Source organism: Miniopterus natalensis, chromosome 1 (assembly GCF_054644295.1).
Source record: "Miniopterus natalensis isolate mMinNat1 chromosome 1, mMinNat1.hap1, whole genome shotgun sequence".
Classification (NCBI taxonomy): Eukaryota; Metazoa; Chordata; class Mammalia; order Chiroptera; family Miniopteridae; genus Miniopterus; species Miniopterus natalensis.
In genome coordinates, this window is record NC_142081.1 from 188,534,491 (window position 1) to 188,552,912 (window position 18,422).

General features: G+C 44.1%; 1 protein-coding gene across 1 annotated transcript in view; it reads left to right on the top strand.

Annotated features, from left to right (window-relative positions):
* CCDC149 (coiled-coil domain containing 149) overlaps window positions 1–18,422 on the top strand; it is an 86,302-nt gene that overhangs the window by 21,249 nt on the left and 46,631 nt on the right. The window contains exons 2-4 of the mRNA XM_087827990.1: window positions 1,894–2,055; window positions 3,513–3,551; window positions 16,004–16,111. Coding sequence (XP_087684116.1) covers window positions 1,894–2,055; window positions 3,513–3,551; window positions 16,004–16,111 — 309 coding nt within the window. The remainder of the gene's footprint in view (window positions 1–1,893; window positions 2,056–3,512; window positions 3,552–16,003; window positions 16,112–18,422) is intronic.

An 18,422-nucleotide genomic window follows, 5' to 3' on the forward strand; every position in this document is an offset into this window, starting at 1 on the left:
AAACGACTTCTGTCTTGGACCCTAACTGATTGAAGTTCAAGATCAGGGAACTCGAATTTCCACTTTGCCAATAGTGGTGGCCCTGACCTGTTCCCCTTCAGTAGGCTGGATGTTACAACTCATGTTGCCTACTGCTCCTTACAATGTCCCCACGCCACTGGGATTTTCTTCCCCAAAGTCGGAAGACACTGAGTATCTTTGGGGCCTCAGATTTGGATCTGATAAATGGAAGGGACAAAGGTGGCTGTTTCGGTGCCACTAATACTAATAGCACTGACAACCGAGGCTGCTGATTACAGACAGAGAACTGAAGGCACAAGGGCAGCTCTGTTCAATTGTGTGTAAACGGTATTTTTTTCCTGTGAAATCTCAATACCTCCCTTAGGACATAGCAGCTTAGGTTTCTCAGCCACTCGCCTTTGATATTTACTCATTGGGGATTTTACTCTTGAGAAATCACTGTGGCAACAGAACCATTTTGCCTCCATGAAGATGGTGTCAAAGTCTTAAAATCCAGGACATTTTAAGGCAGGATTCCAACCTCATTACTGCCCGGAGTAAGATTCCTCCAAGGTGGAAGCGTCCTCTCAGAACTCAAATCCGGCTCAGAATGGCTTTTCTCTCCCCTTTGTTTTGGAAGCTAAGCAATTACATTTTTTTTTTTAAGGAAAAAAAAAAATTGTGCTCATGCACAAAACTCTCTTTTTCCCCTTTCATTTATTTGAAATTGAACTTAACAAAGTCGGTTCCGAGCAAGCACTATATGTGAGTAATGCTTTTTGTCCATAAAAGAGCATTGACTCCAACGTTTCGGGAGTGCTGATTCTCTCCGCTTTGTGTGAGCGTCCATAATGACAAAGTGCTCGTGTCAGAGTGTATAATGAAACTATAAATTGTTTTCATGAATGCTCTGAATTTGGTCTTTTACGGGGCAAATTCAAAAGGTATTTAATGCCACATTTCACATACGTGAACAGCACCAGACGGTGCCGCACACCCAACAAAGGTAGAGAAGGCCCGGGCAGGGCTCGCGCTGGCCCGTGTGCTGGGTGATTGTCAGGCGGGGTGGTTCAAGGCAGGGGCGGGGGGAAGGAGGGACAGGGAGCTTCTGCAAGGTACACCTGTTTGGGGGTAATTCAAAATGTGCCCAGAGTACTTAGCTCAGAAAATTGGTCTCTGGTGGGACAGGGGAGGCTGCATTAGAATCACAGAAGCTGTGCATATCTTGGCCAAGTTGGTGAACAAAAATTCTTAAGCGAGAAAATATCTGCTGTGTTGTATGGACAGGTGCAATCTTTTGCAATGGTTTGTGGTTCAATTAAGTTATTTTTCTTAACATTTTTTGTGTGTTTTTAAAATTATAGAAGCCATATGGGTTTATTTTAGAAAATTTAGAGAACAGAAAAACATAAAAAATAAAAATTTTAAAACATGCACATAATTTTGCTACCAAGAGGTAATTGCTGGTAATATACAAATATCTTATTAAATGTCTTTCTGTGTATATCCTTTTGTAAAATTTTAACAAAATTTTACATAATCGTATCTGGATATAGAAATCCTTTTTAAGCAAATTGGGGTCCAGCTATCTATTTATTTAGCTATGGAATTAAAAAAAATATTCTACTGTTTTACTTATTTGTCAATGAAATGGTTTGATCTGCCCCAGTTTGACAAAGCCCATGAACATCCAAGGCTTGGGTGCTGTCATGAGGGATAGGTCAGGTCTGTAGCAGCCTTTAGGTGCACGTGTCGGTTGCTAACAAGCGTCTCTGGGGAGTATGATCCGGAAAAACAAAACAAGCAGCGAAACAAAACAAAAATCCCACCCCTGCAGGGTGTGGCGGATGGAGTCCCGTTGACCTTCTGACCAGGCCTGGATTTATTTTGCAGTACCTGGTGTGCAAAAGGAAGCTGGAGAGTAAAAAGGAAGCCCTGCTGATCCTGTCCAAGGAGCTGGACACATGCCAGCAGGAAAGGGACCAGTACAAACTCATGGCCAACCAGCTCCGAGAACGCCACCAGTCCCTGAAGAAGAAATACCGAGAGCTGATCGTACGTATTACGCCAGGGTGGCTTCCCTGTTCCCTCGCTGGCACAGCAAAAGGGCATTTTAACATGCCGTTTATTCAAGATAGGGTTGAACTCCAACAGTTCCAAAGTGGGAAAGTTAAGAAGTGAAAGTCGTCAGTCCTATTTCCAGTCCCAGCCCAGTGCCTCCCGACTGCTGGCTCCCACACCTGGGAGACACACGTGTGTCTGTGTGTGTCGGCTTATCCATTTGTGCCTATGGAGCCTTTTTAAGAGGATTCGTATTATGAATCTGCACTGTCTGCTACAGAAACCACACGTGGTTATTTAAACTCCATTTTTAACTAATTAGAATTAAGGAGAATTGAAAACTCGGTTCTTCAGTCTCATTGCATTTTATGGACTTAACTGGCATAGGTGGCTGGCTGGTGGCAACTGTAGTAAGCTGCATGGCGATGGAACGGCTTCATGGGGGCAACTATATAGGATGTGTCCACCCCTGCAGGGTCCTGTTGGACAGCATTGTATAAATGTTGTTCTAAAACTTGCTCCTTTTCTCAACACTTTTATTTTGGACATCTCTCTAGGCCATACATACACATTTAGTTCATTTTTAAACACAGTTGCATAGTAATATTTTCATAATTTTTTAACCTTCCTCTAATCATGAGCATTTAGGTTTTCTCTAGGGTTTCTTATGGCAAGATTTTTAAGGATTTAAATGATACCAAAATGGAGGTACCAAGGCAATGTACTGTTTTGCATTCTTGCTTCTTTGTTTCTCATGGAGACAGCCTCTTTTTAAAGTGCTGAAACTATTGCTAACATTTAACCGTTTGTGCTGGGCTCCTCCTGCACTGCCCTGGAACAGAAACAGAGTAGAACGATTCCTCAGGTTAAAATAACGTTGACCTGTAATGGACAGCGTCAGATAAAAGTGTACTCATTTATTGAGCATTTACTCATTTACCTAAGATATTTGAATTCCTGGATGACCCACAAGGGAGAGAAATTGAATCCTTTGAAGACAAAAAGTCTGATGGGACTGGAAGTTCTCAGTTAATTTTCTTTTATTTTGAGCATATTTCCCCCCCCCCCAAATTATTCTGTTGATAAAGAAAACTCAAGTGTGTATGTATGTCCATTAATATTCCTTTTGATCTATTTAAAGAGGAACTCAATTGAAACCAAATGAAATAAAAGTTTGGCTCTGTTCAAAAATAATTTTGATAAATCTAGTTTGTTTGTTTGTTTGTTTGTTTGTTTTGGCTCACATCGTTTTAGAAAATATATGGGTTTGGTCTTAAATGAAACTGATTCCTTAGAGGTTTTTCCAAAATAAGTCTGGCTCAGGTTATAGTTAACTTTTTAAAAGCACATTTGAGCTTGGTTCAGCACGTTACTGGTTGCACGGGGTGGGACTTGGGAGGGCCTGAATTTAGTTCATAGTTTGGTTCAATGTAGTATTTGTTTCTTTGTAGGATGGAGATCCATCACTCCCCCCTGAAAAGAGGAAACAGGTGAGACTTATTCCTGATCTTGGGTAACTCTCAAATTGTTCGCATTGGCACCTTACAACAGTTAGGGAGACGGGGGAATCCCACACGTGTAGAGAAATCTTTTATTTTCCAGAATCCGTTTGTCCTACGGGGAAGAGTGGGTGGTAGGGCAGTTCTGACTGCAGAGAGGAGTTGGGGTGGGGGGAAGGGTGAAGGAAACCCAGTGAAGTCCAACAGGGTGGAAGGGGGCACCCCTTTCTTGTTGGGAATGCTGCTGGGAAACCAGGAGTTGAAGGTGCATGACTATAGCCCTTCAGCTTACTGTTCCAGGATGGACTCTTACTGTTCCATGGATGGGAGAGTTTTACTGTTTGTCTTCTGCCACTTCAGATTTTTAAAGATTTTGTATTTTACTTTATTTATACTTCATTATAGTGAGCATACAATATTATATTAGCTTCAGGTGTACAACATAGTGATTCAACATTATATACCTTACAATGTGATCACCACAATAAGTCTAGGACCCATCTGTCACCCTATAAAGTTATTATGATATTATTGACTACATTCCCTGTGCTGTATATTACATTCCCATGACTTATTATTTTTTTAAATATGTTTTTATTGATTTTAGAGAGAGAGGAAAGGCGAGGGGTAGAGAGTTAGAAACATCAATGAGAGAGAAACGTCTGTTGGCTGCCTCCTGCACGCCCCCTACTGGGGATCAAGCCCGCAACCCCGGGCATGTGCCCTGACCGGGAATCGGACAGGTGACCTCTTTGTTGATGGGTCGAAGCTCAAGCACTGAGACACACTGGCTGGGCCCCTGACTGATTTATTTTCTAACTAGAAGTTGGTCCCTCTTGCTCCCTCCGCCTCTCCGCCCAGTCCCCAGCCACCTCCCCTCTGGCAACCACCAGTTTGTTCTCTGTTTCTATGAGTCGGTTTTGTTTTGTTTTGTTTGTTCGTTTGGTTTGGTTTTTTTAGATTCCACATGTAAGTGAAATCGTACAGTATTTGTCTCTCTCGTTCCGACTTATTTCACTTAGCATGCCACCTTCTGTGTCCATCCGTGTTGCTGCAGATGGTAAGATTTCAGTTTCTCCGCCTTCCTGAGAGATGTGCCATTGCGCATATGTACCACGCGTTCCTTGTCCATCTATTTGTAGGCACCTAGCTCTTCAGGCTTTTAAAAGCCATCTTGCCAGCAGAACTCACAGGCCACTCATGCTCTTTTCTCCTACATGGTAGCTAACATTGTTTATTGAAAAATTCAGTGTTTCCCTGTGGATTTTAGATGCCTGTATGAATGAACAGATTCTTGGATAGGTACATGGATCAGTTTCTGGACTTTCTGTTCTGTTCCTTTGAGTTTTCTATATAGTCCTGTGGTTGTACCACATTATTCTGGTTTTACTTTATAATACTTTCAACATCTGTTTGGGCTCATCTCCTTCCCTTTGCTCATTTTTAGGAAGATAAACTTAAATATTTTATTAGGTCCTCCTCTGATGTCACACACAACCCCCTGACCCCCCCAAAACCCATGCCTATTGGTATTTTGATTCAGAGTTTTTTAAATTTATAGATTAACTTGGGGACAGTTAACATTTTGATATGATTATGTCCAGGGATATTGTACATCAAATTTCTTTTAATACAGTTGCATACGTATACACATATATATTGCTTTTTCCAAAGATACATTTGTTAGGACTTTTCTTAACTTCACAGTTATTCTGTACTGACATACCCTATATTATAGCCCCTTTTAAAAAATATATGTTCTTATTGATGACAGAGAGAGGAAGAGAGAGGGAGAGAGAGATAGAAACATCAATGATGAGAATCGTTGATTGACTGCCTCCTGCAGGCCCCTGACCAAGGATCGAGCTGAAACCCAGGCATGTGCCCTGATTGGGAATTGAACCGTGACCTCCTGGTTCGTAGGTGAACATTCAACCACTGAGCCATGGCGGCTGGGCCTAAATTATAGCCCTTTATGAGCTTGAAGGGAGCCCAGATGATGGTGATGTTAATGGTGTGTGTTCCATGCCATGGGAAGTCTCTGCACCAGAGCAGGGCTTCAGAACTGGTGGATGCACTTGTCTGGTCTCTTCAAAACGGTAATGCCTAATGCGACATCTTGACTTTGTTCATTGATCATATACCTGGTACTGCATATAAACATCTTGGGTTCATTACCTTTTGATTTTTGATGCTGCATAAACAGTATGCCCAAGACACACACATGTACACGTGCATTTACCCTTAAATAGCAATTCAGCCCTGTGGTGACCCCTTCAGTCATTCAGTTCTACTCACTCCCATAACTTCCTTGCTATTTTATTTGATTATAACGCTTCAGATTTGATCTAAAGTCAAATTTTTCTATGGAGCTGATTGATTTTTTTTTGGAAACAAAATTACATGGAAATTTATCATTAATGTCTACAAATTGGGATCCCTCATCTGGAATTGCTATGTGCTTTTGTTTTTGTGGTTTTGGTGGCTATGAGCAGTCATCTTTGGCATGACTTTAGAGTTTGTTAGTATTCATGAAGGAGTTTTACAGTGTAAATGAATTCACATTCTATGACTATATAATAAAAAATTTACATTGACTGAGGAGAATCTGATGAATTCCAGGAAGTGTGTCAAGTTGCATTCTTACAGCTCCAAAAAAAAACAAAAACAAACACACAACAAGTTCACTGTCCTACATTGGCTTTGTAGCTTTTAATATGGTGTTGAGTTTCTGTCCCGCTAGGATTTGGTATGGTGCTTTGAGCTTGCACTCTGCACCCTTCCTGCTGGGGTTGGAACAACTGACTTGCTGCATGAGGTAGGATGCATTGGGGTGGAAGTGACAGAAATTCTAGACTGCTTAAACAGTGCAGGAATCAGTGACCTTGCATAACCAAGGTTCAGAGGTAGTGCAGGCTTCAGGTGCTAGATGGTCGTCATGTACTGGTTCTCTCCACTGTGCTATGCTTAGCAAATAAAAATAAAAATAAAAATCCAGGGCACCCAGATAAATTTGAATTTCAGATAAGTAATACTCTTTCAGTAGTATAAAGGTATGCCCCACATGCATTATTAGAGAGATACTTATGCTAAAACATTATTCATTGTTTATCTGAAATTCAAATTGAACTGGGCATTCTGTATTTTATCTGACCACTCTACCACTGTGCCAATTTTAATGTCAGCTTCCTCTTATCATAAGCTTTCTCCTAAGGCTGGTTCCCCTAAGCAGGAGAGGCAGAAAACCCAGCCATGGAATATAAGTCTAACTGGGTGAGTGTTGGACATACTCCCGTGCCTGGTCTACTAGCATTCACCAGGAGAGCACTATACATTTAGTGCCTTAGATTAAGCACCTGGGATGGAAGAGCTATGAGGGAGCCAGCAGTGACCTCCATCAAACTAATTGTGTGGCCTTGGGAAGGTTGCTTTGGGTGTCTGAGTCTCAGTTTTCTCATCCATAAAATGGGAGAAAGTGGTGCCCACTGCCTAGTGTGGCTATAAGGAACAAATGAGATATAGCAAGTGGAGTGTTTTCAGTTCCATTTTTCTGGACCAGTGATTCTTACACTCTTGAGGATCAGAGAAATCTCTGAGAATACGATGAAAGCCATAGCCTTTGCTCCAGAACTGGGACACATACATGCCCACAATTTTTGCATTCAGTTTCCTAGATTAAGAGACTGTCTGCATCCTGTCCATGGATCCTTGGGGTTCCTTGGACTGCATTTAAGAGCTGCTCCTCTAACTGTATTAAGGGTTCTTCTCAGATATAAGTAGAAATACTATACCCTCTGTCTTTGTAGTGCTTTGTGCTTTTCAGTGATGATATATGCACGATGAATGGCTGTCTGGCTGGCTGGCTGGATGGATTTGTGGATAGATAAATGGATTGTAATCACCCAACTATCTTCTGAGGTCACACTGGCAAGTTACATCTTTCGAAGAGTCTCAAGGAAACATGACGGGTGTCATGGATTCAAATTTAACCTAACCACTTGCTGGCTGGGTGATCTTGTATAACCTGAGACTCAATTTCCTTCTCTCCAAAATGAACATAATAATGCGACATCAAGTTCTTATGAAGAGCTGGTACGATAACTCTTATAATGCTGACTTCCTTGAACTTGGTGAGTGCTCCATGGTGAGTGCAGAAACGGACTGGCTACTTTTTATTTTCCCTGTGACTTGTCCGAGGTCATGCAGTAGGTTAATAGAGTAGGACTAGAATCCAGATCTCCTAACTTGTGGTTCATGGCTTGAGTTCAGGTGTTTTCATTCTACATTCGATTCTTAGAATGTTTGAGTGGGGAGGAAGCATAATTAATATTTAATCCAACCCATTCTGAAAGCCCAAAGAAAAAATGCTCTATTTGAAGCCCTGTGCTTGACAGTGGTGGAGAGCCAGAAACTGACCTAGGCATTGCTCCCTAAGCCAGTGTTCTTTCCTGCAGCAAACAATATCTGCTTTTTTGTCTCCTCCTCGGAGGACAGACCAGAACTTTCATGGTTGTGGTGCTAGAAATATAGTTGTCGAGGTTTGCTTTTAGAACTTCGGATCCTTCTGAAAGCAACTCAGTTTCCAATGGTAAATCATCCCTTAAAGAACCTGTGAAGGAGTCATGACAGCGGCGATGCTCTAATAGCTTCCGTGGACTATTCAGATGGGTTTTTCTTCCTGATACTGCAGGCAGAACCATGCCCGGAGCACCTCTTTGCACTGTAGCAGAGATCACTGAAAGACCTCAGGTGACCCTAATCAAGCAGCCTCTCCAGAGGAGACAAAGGGGAATTTAAATGATCTTGGGTTAATCTTATAAAGTGGGATTTGGGGGGGCAGGTCATAGCAGCCCACTTTCCCCATGCAAATTCCTCCTTGAATAAGTAACCAGAGGCAACTTTGTCTTTTCCAGTTTTGATTTCACCCAGATGAACCACGGGAGGCTTCCTCCGGCGGCTGCAGGAGCGAATCTTTGCTTCCTTCCCTTAAAAAGTGATGGCTTATTTAGATGTTGACATGCGCCAGGATGACAACCCTGGAGAAATCAGAGCATGGAGGGGCCCTCGGTGAGGTGGGAGGGAGCCTTTCACTTCAGTAGCAAAGTTTCCCGGTCAATCTTACTTTAGTCCCCGGTGACTGCGAGTCAGAGCAGCTTTGTGTCTGTGTCCCGGTTTGATGCTCGGAACGGAAAACTTCCTTCAGAGATCGCGAGCGCTTTGAGATTTTCCTTTCATAACACTTTGAACAGTGAGTACGACTTTACTGTCACACCAGGGGAACTGGGAAGACATCCAGGGTCCAGCCTGTGAGAAATCTCCCAAAACATTCCGGGAACTTCCTTCTGAGCCCTCATGCCTCCTGCTATAAGCCCCTAGAATCCTTGCAGCAGTAATGTGAGGAGGGAGAGGACACCCTCCAATTTACAGACAAGGAAATTTAGACTCAATGAGTCTAAAGAACTTGGGAGCTGTTAAGGGAGCCACTAAGTGGCAGATGCAGAATTATAATGAGCAAGATTAAGGAAATATTTATTTAAATAGTAACCTATTGAAGAGTGTTTGCCCCGGTCTGGAAATGCATTTATTCGCAAGTGTGTGTTTTGAGATTATGCGGTGGGAGTAGGCTGCTGAGGGCTCCTTGCACAGCCAACAAATTTGTATGGAATAATCTCTCGGGTGGTTGTTTTCTGTAAATCAGAAAGCTGTCGCTGTAGTCGAGGTCATCACTTTGGCAGTTGCTATGAATAGGGGGCCCTTGCTCAGCAAAACAATTTTCACTCTATTACTATTAACACAGGAGTCGCCGTAGACCAAAGCAGCCGAGTAGAAATTGCAATTAAATTTGCTATCAATCACACTTCTCAAGTAAGCTTGATGTTTCATCAGATGTGTTTTTCCCCCCACATAGTCTAGTTTCACGTAGTATGTTCCCCTACTGAAGGTGTAGGTTGAGGGGTCCAGAGTATCCAACTTTTTAACACCACGTAGTTGAGCAGCATTTTCTAAATCTGGTCTCGGTCTCTTTTTCTGTCTCACACTCTTTTTTCTTTACTCTTCTTGAGGAAGTGCCTAGGTCAAGGTTTTACCTGTCTCTCTCTGATTTCCCCTCCCATTTTTGATTTCCAGTTTTGCCATGTCAGCAAATGCAGAAGTGAGGCCCAGGGCTCTCTGGTAATGCATCATTTTTACACTACGGTGCGGAGTAACTTTTCTATGGCTAGGTTAACTGAAATGCTGTCCATCTAATGGATTACCGAGATGCAAGGTGATTGAGGGATTGTTCCTGGAATGCTGCCCTTTCCTCTCCTGGTCGCTGGTCTGAATTATTTAAGGACTCGGGTGAAGACACGGACTCTTCCCAGTGTCTGGGCTAGCGCCAGGTTGGAAGGTTAATCGTAAGCTTTTCATCACTTTCTTTTCATGGTTTTATTTTTCCTCTGCCCTCTTAGGTTCAGTGAATGGGGGGGCCTACTGATTTAACTAACGAGAGAGAGATGAACAGGAGCAAAAAGCATATGATTTTATGAATATTTTAGGTGGAAGGGAGTTCACAGAAAAGTGAAACTCAGAAGTGATTTGACTTGGGGGCTTATATATCATTCTAACCAAAGGATGGGGGTTTGAGCTTTAAATGATGATAAACTGTGGGAAAGTGACTAGGAAACACATGTGGAAACCGATGGGAGATGTGGGTTATTTTAGTTAGGGTTGGTCACAGCGTCAACTCACAGTCTCCTGTGGTGTGAAAAGAGTTGCTCTCCCCTTCCTGGTACTGGAGATGATGGGACACGCTCGCAGCAGGAAATTTATGCCCTGCTTTTAGCAGAAAAGGGAAGGAAAGAGAACTTTCTGTATCTGTTGATTCTCAGTTGCCTTCAGCTCAAAATAATCCTTATGACAAGTGGCATATTTTGAAGTGACAGTTCTGATCCGCTCATAACCATCTTTTCATTTCTTACATCAGGGAGAAAATGGTACATGTGGATCTTTTCTCCCCATCTCAGAGAGTTAGGGCTGTTTCCTCCAACTCGTAGCCCGGAATCCCTTCCTCGGACCCAGTGATGACTGCTTGCTCACTGAGAACTGGAGTCCTTAACCATGTCGTCGCCGCCAAGCGCGATGCGTCATTTTTAAAAAATCTCCCATCACTTTTTGTAAGTTTAAAAAGCATCTTGTATCTAGAATGTAAAGTGTTCTGATGTATTTTGTGGCATTTCTAAGGGAACTGAAGCGGTGGTAGAGGCAGGAGCTCGAGTTTAGGGTGCAGCAGGACCTGAGGAGGGCTCTGGCCCACAGGATGAATCAGCCTCAGTGGGAGTTTCTGCAGCCAGATGGAGGGAGCGCTGGGGTGAGATGCTCACTGGCCTCTCGCCTCCCAGCTCTCTGCCTTCGCAACAACTGCCGGGAGCTGTAGTCTTCATCTCTGTGCAGAGAGAGCTTCCATGAGCCACGTCGTTCCCACAGCGGGGCTGGCCTGGCAAACGCTTCTGCAGACCTGAGTGGTAACTGGGGGCTGAGCTCCTCCCCGACAAAGGGGGGTCTGTCGCAATGGGGAGCTGCAACACACTCTCAGCCTCAGGTCTCCTGGCTGTATTTTCATCAAATCTCTCTTCCCTCCCTTCCGCATCCTTCATTTATAGATAAACTTCTAGCCGAAAAGAGTGACTTAAATACATATGGATTCTGCAGCATATTCCACGGTATTCAGCATTCCACTATGATCAGAGCTAAAATGTCAACCTTTGCCGTCGGCCCTGGCTAGATCTGAATATTGAAAAGAAGCTTCTTTTTAAGCCTTTTCATGTTTTGCTATTTATGCTCTCACCTGCCCCAGAGATTTAGAGGAAATAAGCTCTCGGTTTTGTTTTCTTTCCCTGTGAAATCCTTCCCAGCGCCTGCCACTGTCTCCCTGCCATTTCCTACACCCAGTGCTGCTATTCTAAACCGACAGTCGCAGAATCTCTCCCGATAACACAGAGACAGAATTCTCTAGAATCCCTCTCAGTAACACGGAGACAAAATTCCCTGCAGGTGACGAGTTATGAGCAGGCCTCCCGTGTTCGCTCGGTGGGCTGTTACAGTGAATGTGTGTGAGTCACGGCTGTTATTTTTGGTCCAAAGAATTGTGAGAATTTTCTTCCTCTATTTTGGGTGCTTTGAAATGGACTACTTTTCTTTCCTTTCTTTCTTTTTGTTCTTTAAGGTGTTAGGCACCCTATCAGAATAGTCATTTTCTAGTTTTCAGAGTTATTGTTTCGGAGTTGAGGAGGTGGAAGGGCTGATGACTAGGAAAGAATTGTGTGCTGACAAGTCCTCCATCCTGTGACATGTAATAGAAAATTACAAGTCACTTGCTCTAACGCGGGACACCCCCCCACCATGAGCCTACCCCAGGGGTCAGTTTTAAAGCTGGTGTCGATTTACTGTGAGCTCACGTGGAAGCAATGTGGTTCTGATTGACTGTTCTGCAGCGCTGTAGACACGCCTGATTTTATTTTGGATAGATTTCTTCTTAGCCAGGCTGAGGAGTGAATCATGTTTGACAGTCACATCACTGGGTCTCTGAATCACTGTTTTCTAAAGCAGCCCTGTCCTCTGCTTTCTGTGTCACTCGAACCTGGGAGGTATGTACCAGGTTCCCAGCATGTTCTGATGTCTAAATCCCAGGGAGATCGCGGAGCTCAGTGCTGTTCAGAGTGAGGCCCAAGGACCGGGGCCAGGCTCGAGCTGCTGTTGCTGGACAAGCTAAGTGCAGAAATGAAGTGTAAGTGTTCGGAAACTTGGATAGCAATCGGACAGCAGGATTTTTGAATCTAACAAACACTTGGGGTCTTGATGTCTTCTTAGACTCATTTTCCGAGTAATTGATTTCTATTGTGTTTTGCAAATGTACCGGTTTGTGACGGAGTAGAGGTAGAGAACTGGTCTTTCACCACAGATGGAATTGTACGGATTTAGATACTGTGATGATGTTGGCGGGTGAACACCCACCCACCTGAGGGGCTCAGGCTGTTACTGATTCAAAAAGGGAAGGTTAGGGACATTGTAGTTTCTCAAGTTGTTTATCTTCTATGATGTTTTCACTGTTACTCTTACCAGCATGTATCTTCGAGCATCTCTTTTGCCGTTTAGGAGAAGGTGGGTGCTGTGAGGTGAGTTCTGCTGTGTGTCCTGACGATGGGGTGCTGAGATACCTGACCGTGCGCAGGGGGTGGCGGGTTCCTGGGAGGCTGCCTTCAGCCCTGGTCTCCTCTCCCCTCCGCTGGGCTGGTCACTGGGCCGGGGCCTGTCCCTCCCTCTGAGCTAATGTCTGGGAAATGTTCCGGAGCTGCGTGGAGGAAAGGCGGAGGCTGCCCACCTGTGACAGTTTGTGCTGAGGAAGGAGAGCTGTGGATGGAGGGGAGGAAGCAGGAAAAGAACTGATAAAAAAAATCCAGAACTGAATCATCTCTGTCCACGTCGCTGCAGCCTTTGGGGTGAACTGCCCTCCAGAGTGGAAGTTTCTCTGTGAAGGGGAGAGGGAGAGAGGGAAGCCAGTAGCTGGACCTTGCCCCTGGGTTTCCACAGCTCTCACTCTCTCTCCTTTTTCAAGTCTTGGCTGAGTGTGGCTGTCCCGGCAAGGCCTCTTGTAGCTCTTTCCCCTGGCGCACTCAGTTCCCTTTGCCTGCTTTATTTTGCTCCGTAGCACTAACCATCCAACTACTGGGTCATTATTTATTTTATTATAACATGACACAATATCATCTGTTAAAATGTACGTTTACAAGGGCAAGGGGTGTTACCTGTATTGCTCACTGCTGTAGCTCCAGAGTCTAAAACAGTGCCTGGTGCATGGTAGGTGCTCAGTAAATATTTGTTGTATGAATGAATAGATGAGTAAGGAACAGTGAAGAGGCGGGATCACAAAGGAGCCAACTGTGTCCAAGGAGGCATCTGGCCATATCTACAGCGGTTCACTGCATGGCTGAGCTGGGGCAAGTGGGAGAACATAGTCAAGGGGAGGCAACCAGCCTTTACCAGCACCAATGTGTGCTGAGCACTGTGGTAGGTGTCCTGTGTTTATCACTGAATTCTAGCGTCAAGTCAAGTCCTCACATGAAGTATGTCTGGTGACTCCATTTTACAGATGGGGACACTCAAGAGGTTAAGAAACTCACCCAAGTTCGTTCACTCAGTAAGTGGCAGAACTGTGGTCCAACTTAGCCTTTCTCATTCCATCGAGAGAAATTTCCAGAGAAAGTTTGTTGGTAACAGTGTCTCTACTTTCTTTGCATTCCTCCCTGTAAAATGGGCGTTAACTTTCCTCATCGTTCACCAAATTTTCATCTGCTGAGGACAGAACTTGGGAAAATTGGAATGCAAGTATTACAAGATATGAACTTTGCAAATATGAGGTAGAAAAATGAGGTCACACTATTGAGTAATGTCCACGAATGAGTGAGTAGAAATCAGGGCTTGGTTAAACCCAGCCCACGGGGAGGAGGGAGATTTTTTTATGCAAGACTGCATACCGGGTACTGGTCGGTGTTGGTCATTGTTGTCATTTATTCCAGATTCCTCCCTAGGCTGAGATCACAATCTCCAGGCTCAGCATATTGCCTCTCATTAAAAAAAATATTTATGGAGTATCTACTAGGCGCCTGAGGTAGATCAGTCGAGCAAACCAAGTTCCTTACCCTTCATGTAACTTCCATTTTAGTACAGAGGAAGAGGCAGGAAATAAGTATAAGCCGTAAACCATAGAGTGAACTACATGGTATGTTAAAAGGCGACAAGTGCTACAGAAGAGATGAAGATGTAGCGTAGGGGAAGGGCTTGGAGGTCAGGGTGGAGGTGGGCAGGTGGCTGTATTAGAGGAAGTGGTTTAGGGTCTGGAAAAGGTGAGAGTGTGAGCCAAGAGGTGTTCTGGAGGGAGAGCATTCCAGTGAGAGAGAACAGTGCGATAGCGCTGAGCTGGGATCATGCCTGACAGATACGGGCAACAGCAAGGAACGTACGGGGAGGGAAGCTGATGGTGTAGGGGTACCCTGAGGGTAGAGGCGCTAGATACCCCGATAAGATGGAATGTGGGGGATGAGATAGAGCAAGGAGTCAAGAATGAGCCCAGGTTTAATTTTCACATTCTTTCGCCTTTATTCTCTGTTTAGTACCTAACATAACTGAGTATTCCCCAAAGTAGTAGCATTGACGTCTTTGGAGATTTAGCCACTGCAGTTCCACTCGTGTCCTAAGGGCTCTGGACCTGAGTTTCTTCAGCTCTAACACGGAGGGATGCTGCAAGATAATCTTTAAAATCCCTGTGTGATGATTCCTGATCGATTCCTTTCCAGGAGTCGTATTCTGATTGCTTGCCTCCTTCCCTCCTCCCTTCCCTCATCTGTTCATCATGAGTCTTTAACACATTTGCTGGAACAGAGGCTTCCCGCATCTGAGGACGCAGAGGACAGAATCTCTGCCTTCCCGTAGTTTGCAGTCTCCTCCCTAACGTTAGACAAGAGCATGGTGAGTGAGGTGAGAACTGGAGCAAATGACAGCTAGCAAAATACAAACAGTACCACGGAACGGGAAGCCACGCGAGGCTCCGTGGATTGGTAAGTTAGGGGCTTGAGTGGATGACAGCGTGTCCGTAGCTGGGAGAGCGAGCAGTTCCAGTTTGGGGAACCCGAGGAAGGGCTCGGAGCGTGGTAGACGGTGCCCGCGTGTTATGGGGAAAGGGCAGTGATGGAGGGAGGTGAAGTGGGATTGAGAGGGAGGGGAGGCGGCTGTTGGACGGCCTCCCACACAGGCTAGAGGGCTGCGGTCAGCGCAGGATGCGTCTTAAGGAAGGGGTGATGTGAACATGGGACCGGCAGGCGATTGTCCTGGCTCTTTGGAGATACAGAGGTGGGAAAACCAGCTCAGGGGACTTGAATTATCTCTGGACCCTGACTTCTGAAATTGTGGCTCATCACTCATCTCATCTCTGGCTGATTCCTTTTGTGCTCAAAATTCTAGGTATTGAGGTAGCGAAGAAAAGTTCACGAAACAAGATCTATTTGAAGGAAAAAAAGCAACAACAATGATTTGAACAAGAAAATGAAACTTTTCCTATACTGTTGACCCAGATTTTATAATTAAACTCTGTTCACTTGCAAGATTTTTAGTGGAGAGCTCTTAAATTTTTTTCTTTTTAAGTCAAATACAACCCGCTCTTTTATTACTTGTCTGTGAGCCATTGTGGAAACAAAGGTCATCCCCCCATCAAGGTTCACGGCCAACTTCATTTCCTGCATGCGGTCGTATTGGCGTGATTTGCACACTCTGCATTCATAGACACATTTACTCTAATGGGCTTTGTGTGGTTCAGCAGGGCTTGGATGGCAGCCTCCCTAAGCCTAATAAGGCCTCCCATTTATCCACTCCTCCTTTTCTGATTGTATTTCATAATGTGTTGATATTTCCAGGCTAACCTTGTACAACTATTGAGAGATTCTCAGGACCGAAATAAACATCTGGGAGAAGAAATTAAAGAACTTCAGCAAAGGCTCGGAGAAGTCCAGGGTGACAATAAGGTACCGTGAATACTTACAGGGAAAAGGCTCTGCTGAGTCATTGTGCGCCAGAGGTTTATGGAGAGCTCATCAGGAAAATGCAATGCAGCATTTGCTGAAAAATTCGTTTTAGATTTTTACATTCGCAATAAAAATCCACAGTTGAGTATTTCTTATCTTTATGACATTCCCTTTGTGCGTGTTTGCGCACGTGCACGTGTGTGTTTCTGGGTTGCTCTAAAATATTGTCCCAACTCGTCGTCGAAGTTTCATTACGTTCAGCTCGGTGGTAAATAATATTGTGGTTGAGGCAAAATAAAACCCAAATGCTATACTTTTCCCCGTCTGTACAAATAATGGATTTGTGGCTCAGATGATTTGGAATTATTCACATTCGGTTTTGAATTTTAAGTAGTCATCCTACTAATTATGTTCACATAACCAATTTATTTTATTGCTAAATTTGGCAATTTGTATGGAACATTGCTCAAAATCCACTGCTTGGTATTAATCAAACTCCCCTGTTGGCAACGTTAATTATAAAATATGAACTCATAAACTCCAAACTAAATGTGCGCTCTCTCTCTCCCAGCTGAAGCTGCGCACCAAAGTATAATAGAGAAAAGGAAGGACTACTGAAGTTTAATTCCGTCCCCACAAACAATTTCCCATTTTGCCGAGAGAGATTTATTTTCTATTCCCTGCCAGAGGCCGCTTCTCAACAGAGATGACCGTTGGAATTTAACTCAAGAAAACGACCTGGTGGGGAGGAGGTGCTGTCATGGGAAACGGTTTTTAAACTTGACCAAGTTCCTTGACAGACTGTGGTGATGGTTATTTTCTGGGAGTTGTTGGTTGTTGGAAGGCACCGTTTTGAATGATGTTCACTTTTTAAAAAATGCACGGAAGTGCCTGCTTCCCCAAGAACCTCTTCCACAACAAAAGATCAGACAGGGTTGTGGGTTTTTTCAGCCCTCACCTGAGGTTATTTTTTCCATTGCTTTTCAGAGAGAGTGGAAGGGAGGGAGAGGAAGAGAGAGAGAAACATCGATGTGAGAGAGACACATCAATTGGTTGCCCTGACCGGGGCCGGGGACCGAGCCCAAAACTGAGGTACGTGCCCTTGGCCTACATGAACCCTGGACCCTTCAGTCCTCGGGCTGATGCTTTTACTACTGAGCCAAACGAGCTAGGGCTCAGACAGGACTTGAGTGTACTGCTGGCTTGAGGCTCCCTTTGTGGGAGGTTTTCTTTACATAGGCTCTTTTCCACTTCATCTGCCTCTAAAAATTTTTTTATACCCCTTATATTTAATATTTATTTGGAAAATTAGGCTCTACTATTTCCGGTCATGACTAAGGGGTGGGAAAGAATGCCGGAGAAAGGTTCTAATTAACATGGGACAAGCTAATCCGGCCTCTGGTGTGGTTTTATGCAGCATGTAAAGGATTTAAGCTCTGTAACCTAGGTGTTTGGTTGGTAATTAAAGGCCAGCCCTTCGCTGTCACTTCCTCAGTTGATAACAGCAGAGCAAGATTTCCTAGAGAATAAAGTGAAGTTTGTGCAGTAGTTTCCTTTAAACCCCTAAAAATAGGACAGGGATTTTGGAGACATTATAAACACACAAAATACTGAAACATTTTATAATGTGATTTTTGGATTCATGGTTCTTCTCGACTGACTGCTTTTTTTTCTTCTTGAGCTACTCCCATTTCTAACTTTCCTAAGTACATCTCATCTTTTGGCCACTTTTAATTGTATCTCCTTTTAGGCGTGAGATACGTATTTTAGGAATTGATGTTAACAACTGATATTTCAAGGAGAGAAGGGTGTGTGTGTGTGTGTGTGTGTGTGCACATATGCACAGGAGTGTGTATAAGCTTGTGTGTGTGCACATGAATGTGTGAGTGTATGTGAGTATGTGTGTGCACATGTGACTGTTCAAAAGTGTGAGTGTGAGTATATGTGAGTATGTGTCAGTGTGTATGTGAGTGTGTGAGTGTGTGCACACATGACTGTGTTTGTGAGTGTGTGTGTGTGTGAGAGTGTGTGTGTAACACTAAGCACTAGTCCAGGCTTCTTTTGCTTTGACACAGGCTGAACTTCATGGTTTGCTTGTGCTCTGGGTCTTTACTCCAGAAGCTGGACACATTCATTTATCAAACTTTGTTTTCTCAGCCAAGATTTAGAATTTAGTGACTCAAATTCATGGCCTGTGAACTAATTTGCCTGCCGAACGTGCAGGGAGCATGTTATAACATTTAGCAGACCCCACTACCTCAGTGTCCAGCCTCCCCCTCAAAAAGCACCAGCCCCAGTGAGCCCCAGTGAG